This window comes from Nyctereutes procyonoides, unplaced genomic scaffold (genome assembly GCF_905146905.1).
Source record: "Nyctereutes procyonoides isolate TBG_1078 unplaced genomic scaffold, NYPRO_anot_genome, whole genome shotgun sequence".
In the NCBI taxonomy this organism is placed as follows: Eukaryota; Metazoa; Chordata; class Mammalia; order Carnivora; family Canidae; genus Nyctereutes; species Nyctereutes procyonoides.
Genome location: NW_026575051.1, coordinates 67,792,133 through 67,804,625, shown reverse-complemented (window position 1 = coordinate 67,804,625; position 12,493 = coordinate 67,792,133). Strand labels below are relative to the sequence as shown.

Genomic DNA, 12,493 nt, shown 5'->3' with positions numbered 1-12,493 from the left:
AATCTTTTCTTTTTTCTTTTCTCTATCACTCAAGTCAGTTAACATATAGCGTGGAACTGGCTTCTGGGCTTTTTCTGAGAGAAATCGGTAGCGGCGGGAAGATCCTGAGCAGAGGACTGACTGCACCGGACACGGTCTGACTGGGTCGTGCTGGCTGTTCTGTGGAGAGTCGCCGGAGGGGAAGCAAGGGAAGGGGACAAAGGACAAAGGAGATCAGGGCGGCGCGGCTCAGGCTCAGCGTGGTAGCAGGTGGCGACAGTGAGGCGCGCGGCCCCTGGACGGATGTTGGAGGTAGAGCCAGGAGGACCTGCTGGCGGACCAGAAGTGGCTGGAGAGTAGGAGAGAGGGCGTGAGGATACCTCCAAGCTTTGCACTCCACACCACCAGAAAAATAAAGTTGCCATTCACTGGAACGAGGAGAGCTGCCAAAGAAGCAAATTTTGGAGGGAATATCAGGAGCCCAGTTTGGGATATGCTAAATTGGGAGATTCTTTTTAGTCATGCGCTTAGAGGTGTTAGGTGAGCAGTTGGATCTAAGGGTCTGGAGAGGTACGTGCTCCATTGCTGGTGTAGGTGGCAACTCAAGTCATGAGCCTGGCGGGGGGTGGGGGTATGTCGGTAGGGTAGAGAAGGGGTTCCAAAACTAAGCTGTGCTGTATTCCCAGTGTCCAGAGCTAGGAGAGAAATCAAAGGAGAATAGGAGCTAAAAATTGAAGAGAGTGAGTAGTAAAAAGTTTGGTTTTTTTGGTCTTTTCTAAATGGATGGGAAGTAATGAGCTGCAGGAGGCACAGGGGTTTAAAAGAGGTCTTTTCTCCTCCCAAGGTGGGAGAACTAATAGCACTTACATATGCTAATGAAGATGATCCAGTTGAGGGAAAAACTGCTAGGAGAGAAAAGACAGTTGAGGAAGTGAGAAGTGTTTAATTTGAGGGGTAGGAGATGTAGGGGCAACTAGTGAGCTGAATTTTCTGAGAGCTGTTTGGATTCATTTTTTAGATCCCAGGACTAAGGGTGGGGGACAGATCGAAGAGGAACAGATCTGGTAGGTTGAGAGTGAGGGGGGATCGGGAGGGAGGGAGTAGCAGGAAGGAGAGCTCAGAGTTGAAGAGCAGGCCAAACGGAAGTGAGAAACAGGGAATGAGGTGATCCTAAGTCATGACGAGAGAGGGATGATATTGAAAATTTCAAAGATGAAGCCATTTCCAGAAACGACAAAGTTCCAAGTGTTGTTACTGAGTGTGAGTGGAAATAAAGTTGCTCCCCATGAGTATTGAACGTTGGACCACAAGCCATTTGCTGGAGCAACTGACAAGTGCAAGAGTGACCAGGGAGGTCCACAGATGCCTGCGACAAGGACAGGTGGTTAAGCTGAATGGGGCGAGTGTGGGAAGCAAAGGGTCCAACTATGGAGGAGACCACTATTTGGGGTAGGGATAGGGAGCTTCCTGTCCCTGGAAGAGTTCAAGAAGACACTTGTGACTCAAGGATTTTAAAAAAGAATTTGTTTAGATTCATTAGTAGGAGATTTGAGAACTTGCTGTCTTAAGTCAGATACTGTAATTATTTGATTTGAGCAATAGCTCTAGAAAAATGTTTCCTGTATATATTAGAATTTTTTTTTCTATAAAAATTATTTTTCCAGGAGAGTGAATTTTGTCCTGCTTTGGATCAGTACAGTTTGTCATATCCATTCTCTCCTGGTTCTCTTAAAAGCCCTCCAGTGGCCTGCACATTCTGGCACCTATGTGCAGGCATGTAAATAACTATCAGAGTTGGGGCGCCTGGGTGGCTCAGCCGGCTAAGCATCTGCCTCCAGCTCAGGTCATGATCCCAGGGTCCTGGGATGGAGCCGTGTCTGGCAACCTTGTTCAGCAGGAGTCTGCTTCTCTCTGTGCCCACCCCTAATCCCTCCCTCCCCATTCATGCTCACTCTAACAAATAGAATATTTTTTAAAAATAAAATCATAATTATTGGAGTAAATGATATATCACAATCCCACATTCTTGAGTTTAATGTAGAAAATCTCTTTAGCACCATCAAATGTAAATAATGATTTGCTTTGTAGTTAGGGCACATCCAATCATAATCTTCTGACTGCAGAGTCAGTTTTTCTCACTGCGTATCCACCAAAATTCCATCCTGTTTCTTGATCATCCCCTGAAACTGTCAGTGAGTCAGAGGTTCCAAGTAAGTAATGGCTGAATGTAGTAAGTTGAATCAGCCTAAGTAACATAGGAATGTAAGTCGACCTACAAAAAAAGTGTCAGAAATCCTTTTTGGACTCTCCAGTGCTTTGGGATCATTTCTATCCCCATCACTTGCCCAGGAGAGAGAATGGTAATGACACCCAAACACACTTGGAATAAATACATGCATGCAGCTTAAAAAGCACACAGCTTATTTTTCTTTTATTCCACACAGCTGGTTTCCTTCAGTAACTTTTCCTTCCCTCATCTCCCCAGGGAATTCCATAATCACAAAGCCTCACAGAAATTTGCTAAAATTTTTTTATTGTATTTACTGAGGATATCACATTGTTCTACAGTAAAATGATTTTGTTCTCTAAATGATTACAAAGCTCTTCCCATTAAAAAGGTTTTGGTTACCTATATGAAATTGCACATTATAAAAAATCAATCATAAATTATACTCTTTAAAAAGAAAAAATCATTTTTTAAAGGCAAGTACTAAAATACTGCATACTGATCAAATCCAGCATAATCATTTCACACAGTGATCTATATTTAAACAACTATTGTGCCAAAAATGGCATCCTGTGTAGGCAGAGAAGCAGAGCCTCACTGCAGTCTACAGCGTGCACTTGGAATAACTTGGTTTTGATGTCTACGATATAGCATGTTTTTCTAACTTGGAAAATATGCAAATAATTTAGAATTTACTTTTCAGATAAACATGAAAATAAGTTGACGTGAAAAATGTCATATTATATGAGGATATACTTAAAAAATCCAAGCTCTCTCTTAATACTGCAGGGTTCTGTGCTGTAGCTATAATTTTCAGGCTAAAATAAACTGATAGGAGAACAAATTGAGAAAATAAAAAGTTACCAAGCACTGAACAGTGCCTTTGCAATCTTCCAGCTCTCAAACCACCTAAATTAAGTCACATCAAAAGTTAGTAAAGGGAAAAAAAAAAAAAAAGTTAGTAAAGGGATATTTAATCTCACTGTGCAGTAACTTCTGATTAACAAGCCCCCATTCTCCTTTCCACATAGAACTCATGTGAGCAGAAGGAGTTATTATTTCAGAGAATCCAGTATACTCTAGTAGATTCTAAATGTATGGTTTTCCTCATTTCCTACAGTGTATCATTTTCCTGATTTATATTTGTAAAATCCTCATAGAGTAAGACAGTCTATAAAAATCAGCAGGATTAAATAAAAACCTGTTGTCCTCACTTCACCAGAATCCTACTTATAAGACACGAAGACTCAGAGGTCCATGTGGAATTTTAGTTGGGTGTCAGTCGGCTACAACCATGATGCTGAGAACCCTTTAAAAAATCGTAGGTCTGAGATCGCGGACGTTAACCTAGATGTAGCCCTTACTGACTTAAGGTTTTATGCTAAATCTGAAAGGTGAACAATGATACTTCCAGTGAGAATATTTTTTTTTAATGTAGCTCATTATCCAAGTTTTAAGACTGATGACTCCCCTCTACTTTTAGCCTGAAAAAATAGCTTAAAATACCTAAAGTTCATTAGAAAGCTATTTTGTACATATGTAAATATATATACAATAAAATATACATAAAACTTTTTCTGTACACCCTCAGAGTTACAGAATACTTTAAATAGCTAACTTTGTGCTAGAAACATTGACAAGGGACTTTTTATTTTTATTTTTTGAGATATAACATTGTATGGGACTTTTTCCTTAAAGTTACTACCTTAGGGGGTATATTCATTACTAAGTTTTCATTTAGTGATCATTTTCTTATCAGGTTTATACTTTAAAGTCTTACGTGTTAACAAAAACTATATACCTCTAAGCAGATTTGGGAATTCCATTGCTTTTTATAGGTGAGGTTTTTGTCCTTAAATGTATATACAGAATACAACATGCATAATACTGCTGGATCTATACATTTCCTGTTGTGATATATATAAATTTAAAAAGAAAAAAATCATTTTAAAAGGAACGTGAAATTTAGCACCAATTTTGATCTAATTTTTCTTTGGTACGAAAAAAAGGCACCAACTATAAAGTCTGCTCATTGCAATGGGGTCAAAAAATAGCACTCAAGAAACCCTCAGTCCCTGAAATACTATTCCAGTAGAGACTAAATTATGAGACTACAGTTAGGGAAGATCATAAGAGAAAAATATTTAAAATATTTAACAAATTGGCTCTTCTAATAATGGACAGATACTAAAAAGTATTATTTGTTAAAGAATAAAAGTCATACGTCAGAGGCTCCAGAATAGTATCACAGATTTAATCAGATTTCCAATAGTTATTTTATACTGATAGTTCCCACCACACACACATGGTTAGTGACATTCAACTCCAAAATACTCTACAGCACTCACACTGAAAGGCTAGAAACATCTTTGATAGATTGGGAACTTGTGGGTTAACTCCTACACCATTGCCACACTCAACGACAGCATTTTTTAAAACTCCAGTGAGAGGAAAGATCATTGCCACGGGCCCTGTTCCACTAGGAAAGGGGTGCCTCCTGCAGGAGTTTAACATGTAAGCGGTAAGGTTAAGGCACAAGCGCATAGTCTGTTGTCAGTGATTATCCGTTTTCCTGCCAAAGAAAACACAAATGAAAACAAAACTTCGTCATCAAGCTGCCAGTATAGTATAAAAAGCCACCAGTGAAGCATTTTCCTAAGTTTTCATTACTATATATTATAAATTTCTTGAGTTTTCCTATTTCAGATTATCCACAGGCCACATTAGAAGATATTCCTTTTTTGTTCCTCTTATGTCCACTTATTAGAACAAAGCCCTTAAGAAATTTTACTGATACTGTGGCCCCTTTACCACTTGCACTCCCTTGCCTTTTAATCTCAGTCACCACTAGCTCCCTTCTGATTAAGCAAGAATTGATTAAGCTGGGCTTTTAGTGGGACACTGAAAGCTGAGGTAGGTGGACTGTCGGGATCAAGTTATTTAGAGAGGTTTTACTTCATTCCCAATGTCTTTCTAACACACTGAAAAGAAATTGAAATCTTCTGTTTCATAAATGAGGTAGCCTCCTATGTATGTCAAGAAAACAGTACCATGGGAAATTTCCTTGAATGTATAGAGGTCAAGATGATTAATGTTTATTATTTAAAATATGACCATTTTAAAAAGGACAAGCTAAGAAAACTAGATCTTAAGTTTCAAGGTTTCTTTGAGTGATTCAAAGACGTGGCAATGAATCGTTTTGTGGGTCTTTACTGTCTCAGAAGGAGTCATCTGATTAAGTCCACATTTATGTAAGTTCAGTAATTGTGGTTAAGTTGTATGCGGGTTTCCCATTTGCTATGGCCATTTGGCCCTTTATTTTTGGGGTTGTAACCTATCACTCCATAGGGTGTTTATAAAACAAAGCATTAGTGTCTGCCCACAAATAAACCGATACAAAGGGCTATGACTGAAATTATAATGAGCCCATGAGCGGTCTCCTGTTGCTCCCCACCTGGTTATTCTTTGCCCCACAAACCATTCTCAAACTCAGCTCGAAATGGTCTTTTTGTCTCCTTTATACCTAAGTATCACCAAAAATCAGTGAGTGTAATATGAGCAGAATTAATGATTGTCAAGCCTTCCCTCTCTCCTGTGTTCTTACTCCACATTTCCACATCACCATTACAAATGGCAAACCTGTTCTTCTCTTTTAGTAACAAGGCAAAAACTTTGTTTTTAAGAGTTAAACTATGATGATGATACATTTTTCTACCAGCCAAGACAACACTTGTCTTTCAAATTAAAGAATGTAAATGTAAAACAAGAACATTTCACTTCCTTCTCCTTTTCACACATTTGAAAAAAAGCAACAATTTTCATTCTAATGCAAAAATTGCTCCTCCGTGTTTATGCCAGCGACAATGAAGTTTTCAGTGTTAGAAGTTTCCTAAGGAGTTTAAAACTTAAATTGTTTACATAATTTGAAACTGGAGCTAATGAACGTGTCCTTTCCACTTGTATCTCTAGACTCTGGGAATTCACTCTTAACACCATTTACTATAAAGCGTTTAACAGGGCCTAAGGCAGATTCATTAGGAACCGCAGCTGAGGGGCCCACTATTTTCCAAAGCATCCTCCACAATGTGCTCTCAGGATCAACATTTAGCAAAACTTGAATGGAATATGAAAATCAAAGTAAAAAAATATGCCCTCTTAAAATACACATATTAAGAACTTGACAGCTTCTCTTCTCTGAAAGTGCGACCTTAAATGTTTAAATAAACTCTTACATGTTAGCACAAAAGATGCCAATTGTATGAAGCATATTACTTCCTCCCCAGATTTTTATCACGTAACTAATTTTTTCAACGTGGACCAACAGAACTCTACGTTGAAGGCTGAAAGCAAGCCATTCACCAGGTTACGTGAACTGGATGGGATTCCATCCTCTGAAGCCACAGGGACCAGTTATTAGGGCAGCCAGGCAGCCAGCGGAACTAGGCAAGGTTAATGGACTCCTCAGGTTTTTGAAGGATAGGAGGAAGTAAAGAGAAAAAGAATGATAAGGAGAAAGAGAACAGGAAGAGCAAGCAGACAAGCAAGAAAGGGTGGGAAGGAGGACCCCTCGGTGCACCCACGCCCCTGATCACTGCCAATGCAAGTCCTCTGCGGTTTATAAATAACAAAAGTACAAATTAAAATATTCTTCAGTGCAGCTAAAAGGATTAGAATTACCAGAAGTTAAAAACAAACCTGAGTTTACAGCTAAGCGTAAACGTGGAGAAAGCTGAAGCTGACAGAGCTAAGGTTTTCTCCATACTTGGGCAGAGCCCACGGGAGCTTCTGCACACAGGTGGAAACAGATTCTGGGGCTCGGGACGTACAGATGAAGTCCTGTTTCTGATTATGAAGAGCCTTTGAAGCTTCATGCAAGCACTATGCAATCTTAAGTGGACATTACAATCTCTTAGTAGGACTGGAGACTAAGGTTTGCACCTGTGATCAAAAAAACTTATAAATTTTGAATAAAGTATCAATCTGGGTGGTTTATTATTACTGAAATGGATGGATTCCCAACAGTATCTACTGCAATAAAATTTAAAATGTTTCTGGAATATCCATGGGTATCTGTTACAATGGTATCTAATTCAGTCTCCGTAAAGAGTAATAATTGCTCCCTTTCTTACCTTGTTGGCCTCAAATGCTAGAAGCTTTTGAATTAGAGAATTTGCTGAGTGTTACCAGAATTAGGATGATGAGATAGAAAGCAGGGTTCTGACTCTGCTCTTTCCCTCTCAATAAAATGTCTAGATTGAACAAAAAAATTTAGGCCCACCAGGTCACTTTATTGCAATAACACTCTGTTCAGAAATCAGGATTCAGAAAAAGGATTTACTTTGAAAGATTAAGGTAATGTTTCTTGGTCTAAAACACGACTCCTTATGAATATTTGTATTTTTCATTTTCTAAGTTTGTAGAACTTTAAAAACTTGACCTTTAGGACTTTCTGTACCAAACATGTTATGAAATATACATTTTATAGAAATTAGCATCTTTTTTATGCTTTTTAAATTTTTATTTTGACAGCTCAGAACTCACGCTCCATAACAGGCTATGATAGTGGAGCTTTTTCAGTGTCATAGAACCTGCTTAATTCGTTGCATCAGACTGGAAACTGCTTGCATGTAATATTGTACACAAACACAATATTCTGAAATCTTTTACTATAAATACTTCAGCTACTTTGCCTTTAAAAAAAAAAAAGTAGGGTCCACGCCCAGCATAGAGCCCAACATGGGGCTCAATCTCAGGACCCTGAGATCAACACCTGAGTTGAGATTAAGAGTCTGGGCTTAACCAATTGAGCCACCAGGTGCCCCATTTTGCTCTTTTATTATGGAACCTAATCAAGTAAGATCAAGTCTTTGAGTTTCAGATTATTACTTTTTTTTTCCTGTCTAAAATCAGCCAAAATTTGAAAGGGAAAACATTTTGGAGGTCTTTACAGAATAAATATTCTTGTTTAGAATTCTTTCTGTAAAATTGGCAGGGGTGAGGACAAGTCTTAGGAGTCTGTGATGAAACTCTAAAAAAAAAAAAAAAAAAAACAACTTATAATGGCAGGGTTGATTGGTCTTAGTTGTAAGTTTTTGCTGCTCTCAACAGCACTGATAATAGGAAATAATGTTTTATATAACTGGGTATGAATAAATGAAGAACACAATATCATTTCTAAGTTGTGGGGGTTTTTGCTTTCTTTTCTTTTTTTTTTTTTTTTTTTTTTTTTTTTTTTTTTAGAAAGCATGTGCCTATGGGGTTGGGATGGAGAAGGTCGGACAGAGGGAGAGGGAGAGAAACTCAAGCAGGCTCCATGCCCAGCGTGGAGCCTGATGTGGGGCTTGAACTCGTGACCCTGAGATCAGGACCTGAGCTGAAATCGACAGTTGGTCACTTAACTGACTGAGCCACCCAGGTGCTCCTCTAAGTCACTTTCTAAAAGTTCAAAGTAAAAATATGAATATGAAAGGGCAGTATTGTCAAAATATAGCTGTTTTTTTAAGCAATAGAACCTTCCAAGAAAACAAATTGCCCAAGTTTCCTAAATATGAAAATATAGAAGTACTGAAAGGTGCAACCATGTGTATGTCATAGTAAACTGCTGAATGTCTTCACAATCAAAAGTCGTTTTAAATCCAATTAAAAATAAATTCCATATTTAAGCATTCCTACTTTGAAGTTTTGGGTTTTCTGTTTAATTAAATTAACCGCCTCAGTTCCCTCCATGTGTCCCCATCAACAACTGCAAATCCATATGCTCTTCCGGTTTCTATATCCTCAGCTAAAGATGAAGAAAGGACAGAAGCTGAAAGGAAAAGAAGGGAGATAAGAGGTAAGTTTGTCCTTCCAGAGAAGTTCGAAACAGATGGATCCTGGAGGTGTTTTAGAAAGAGACCGCATTCTTCCCAGGTGAACAAGCTACATTTGAGGAAGCTCCAGTACACATTTATACTTAAGATTTAAATATACTTCGCATATTACTAACTTTCAAAGACAAATAAGAAACATGTACTAAAGTATAATTTCAGGATGAGGAAAGTGTTCCTATTTTTTATAGATGAGTTTAGGTCATGGTATAACTTCGGTTTTAATTTTAGGTCTTTGAAACTTGAATAGCTTACATACAAGTGTCTTCATATAAATGGAAAAAATACTGGGAATATTCACGGAGAGCATGCTTGGATAAATACCAAGGAGCACAAATTTTTGCCAGAAAGCTTTGGAAATACAGAAGTTGTTTCTCTTTATAAGGGCTTTTAACCTTTCAAGACCTATTAAACCAATTTGAGCAGTTGTTTCTGTCAGAAATATTTTCTGCACGAATAGAAAGATACCCCCCCCTTGTACCTGAAACCGCAACTTGATACCATGCTCCCTAAGCCTCTGTTGAAATGTCAAGTCCTACTGCTAACAAATCCCAAAGTCAGAAAAATTCTACGTTAAAATTGCCAGAATCTTTCATTCATTCTATTTATTGTTACACTTTAAACAAAAGTTCAGAAATCTGGGAGGTTTCTGGCTACTTGAGTAAAACACACTACAAAACGAAAGAGAACAAACGTTAAGTGGAAGAAACGTCTGACTTCTGAGTTGCTCTGCCCTCCTGCACAGTGGCCTTTCCACGTCACTGAATCTGAACACAGCGTTACCATCTGCTCCAAGCAGTTCCCCTGACACTGGAGCAAGTCAGAATAACTTAATCTCATGTCTTATTTAACAGCAGGCAAGCAACTTTAACAGAGACTTGAGGCTTAGGCAGATCTGACATGGTCTAGAATGCAGGCTTAGATTTTGTAAAAAGTTTTCAAACAGAAGAAATTAGAGACACCAGGATTTAAAACCTCATAGGAGACAACAAACAGTATTTCCAGTCCTAACCAAATTGCAACCCTTTCATTATAGCTTGAGGTATTTTAAAATATTTGTACAAGCTTATTAGCATTCACAGTTTCCAAAGTTGCTTTTTACTGAGATCGCTTCAATTCTCACAACATTTGACTTTCTGACGTAAGTTTTCATACACCAGCGTCTCTGCCCCCACACTCACGGAAATATCAGCCAGCCAGCTATTCAGTGGCAGAAAATGGTTCTTGTAGTAATAAGGGTCCTAGTTCCCAATTATTGTGCTATTCTTAGGATGTAATTAAAAAAATAAGAAATTTGCAATTCATATAAAAGGAAAACTTGCTTAAATTTCCGAAAGCAAGTCCAGTCCGGTGGAGGTATATAAGACATTAAATAACAGAGTCAGATTCCTTCTTAAAGATTCCAGATGAGCTTGACAGCAGAGAGTTCTGGTTCTCCAACATTTTCTCCATCTTTTCTCCTCCAGTGGTTTTATCAAGCTCTCTCTGCTTCTTCCCGTGGATCCAGGGGATAAGACAAAGGACAGCGCCCCCAATCAGGGGAGGGACTCCAGCGAGGTAAAATGCCACATCATAGGAGCCCAGCTTGTCACGAAGTAACCCTGGGAAGGGAAAAAAACTGTCACCGAGAGAACGAGTGTGGCTCTCCGGGGTCCCAGATCAGTCACACATTCCTTACAAAACAGGTCTGAAGTATAAGCCTTTCCTGATACGAGACAGGAAGAAAACGTAGCTCTTTAGCCTTGTCACAGACTATAGGCCTGTGGGTTTGTGTACCGAGATGTTACATGGAAAAAAATATTTGCAACCAAGCTTTGGCTCTTTCTTTCCTTTTTTTTTTTTTTTTAAAGATTTTATTTATTGATTCATGAGAGAGACACACAGAGAGAGAGAGAGAGGCAGAGACACAGACAGAGGGAGAAGCAGGCTCCCTGCAGGGAGCCCGACGTGGGACTCGATCCCAGGTCTCCAGGATCACGATCCCAGGTCTCCAGGATCACGCCCCGGGCTGAAGGCGGTACCAAACCGCTGGGCCATCAGGGCTACCCAGCTTTGGCTCTTTCAAAACCATTCAGAGGCCTCTGGGGTGTTCAGACTCATGGTATAATGGCCCTATTTCAGGGGAAGGTGGGTAAACCACCGACCTGAAACTTCTCTCATACACACATACCCCACAATGTCTACATTTCAAACCTTTCTTGGGCCTATTTGTTTATGAAATAACATGAAACTACTTCAAATTGTAATTCAAAATCATGAAAAAAAAACTATAGATCTGAGAGGTAAGATGAAAAAGTTAGATTGTTAAATATATTTGTCAGTAGATGGGAGTAAGATGTTGGCATTCTGATAGATCCTTGAGCTCTGCCTCAAAAAACTGTTATTAAGAATACTTATTTCTAATTTCTCTAACAAAATTCAGATTTATTTATTTATTTTTTAAATTTTAGTTATTTATTCATGAGAGACAGAGAGAGAGAAAGAGGCAGAGACACAGGCAGAGGGAGAAGCAGGCTCCATGCAGGGAGCCCGACGTGGGACTCGATCCCAGGTCTCCAGGATCACGCCCTGGGCTGAAGGCAGCGCTAAACCGCTGAGCCACCCGGGCTGCCCAAAATTCAGATTTTTTAAATTAAAGATTTATTTATTTATTCATGAGAGACACACAGAGAGGCAGAGAGACACAGGCAGAGTCAGAAGCAGGCTCCATGCAGGAAGCCTGATGTAAGACTTGATCCCGGGACTCCAGGATCACGCCCTGGGCCAAAGGTAGGCACTAAACCACTGAGCTACCCAGGTGTCCCTAAAATTCAGATTTTTCAAAAGTTTTCTTTTTTTTCTTTTTTCTTTTTTTTTTGTTTTATTTCTTAAGTAATCTCTACACCCACCGTGGGGCTCAACCCCATCCCTGAGATCAAGAGTCACATGTTCTACCAACTGAGCCAGCCAGGTGCCCCATAAAAACCCAGATTTAAGAGTTATCTTAGTGTTTTTAAACTTTTCTAACTTTTGCTATAAAAGTTCAAGTTATCTGAAATGTCCAAGGAACATATTGAGTATTTAACTTTTCAAAATAAACAGCTGAGAATTTGTCCAGTTAAGTACCGACACATTAAAGACATGTATGTTTATTCTAGAGAGAAGCCTAAAACATACAACACATCCAAAGATCCAATCTTCCTGTCTTCTGAATCAGAATATTCTGTATATGAGTAAACCTTTCCTCCTTACGAACACTGGTTATCATATTTGGCTGTAATACTATGACCCCTCAGCCTCCCGGTGAGTCCAGAGCTCTCTGCTCCCAGTTGCTGTGTATTGTTCTGCCTACTTTGGAAGTTTCTGATTATCGCCTTTGTTATTGATCTGTTATCAGTTATTTCTCATCGGAAACACCATTCCTACCAAAGTGCTGCTTATA

At 39.0% G+C, this 12,493-nt stretch overlaps 1 protein-coding gene across 1 annotated transcript in view; it reads right to left on the bottom strand.

Annotated features, from left to right (window-relative positions):
* Positions 1–2,265: 2,265 nt before the first annotated feature.
* SLC16A10 (solute carrier family 16 member 10) overlaps positions 2,266–12,493 on the bottom strand; it is a 119,187-nt gene continuing 108,959 nt past the window's right edge. Inside the window, exon 6 of the mRNA XM_055330181.1 lies at positions 2,266–10,673. Within this exon, the coding sequence (XP_055186156.1) occupies positions 10,441–10,673 (233 nt within the window). The 3' untranslated portion in view covers positions 2,266–10,440. The remainder of the gene's footprint in view (positions 10,674–12,493) is intronic.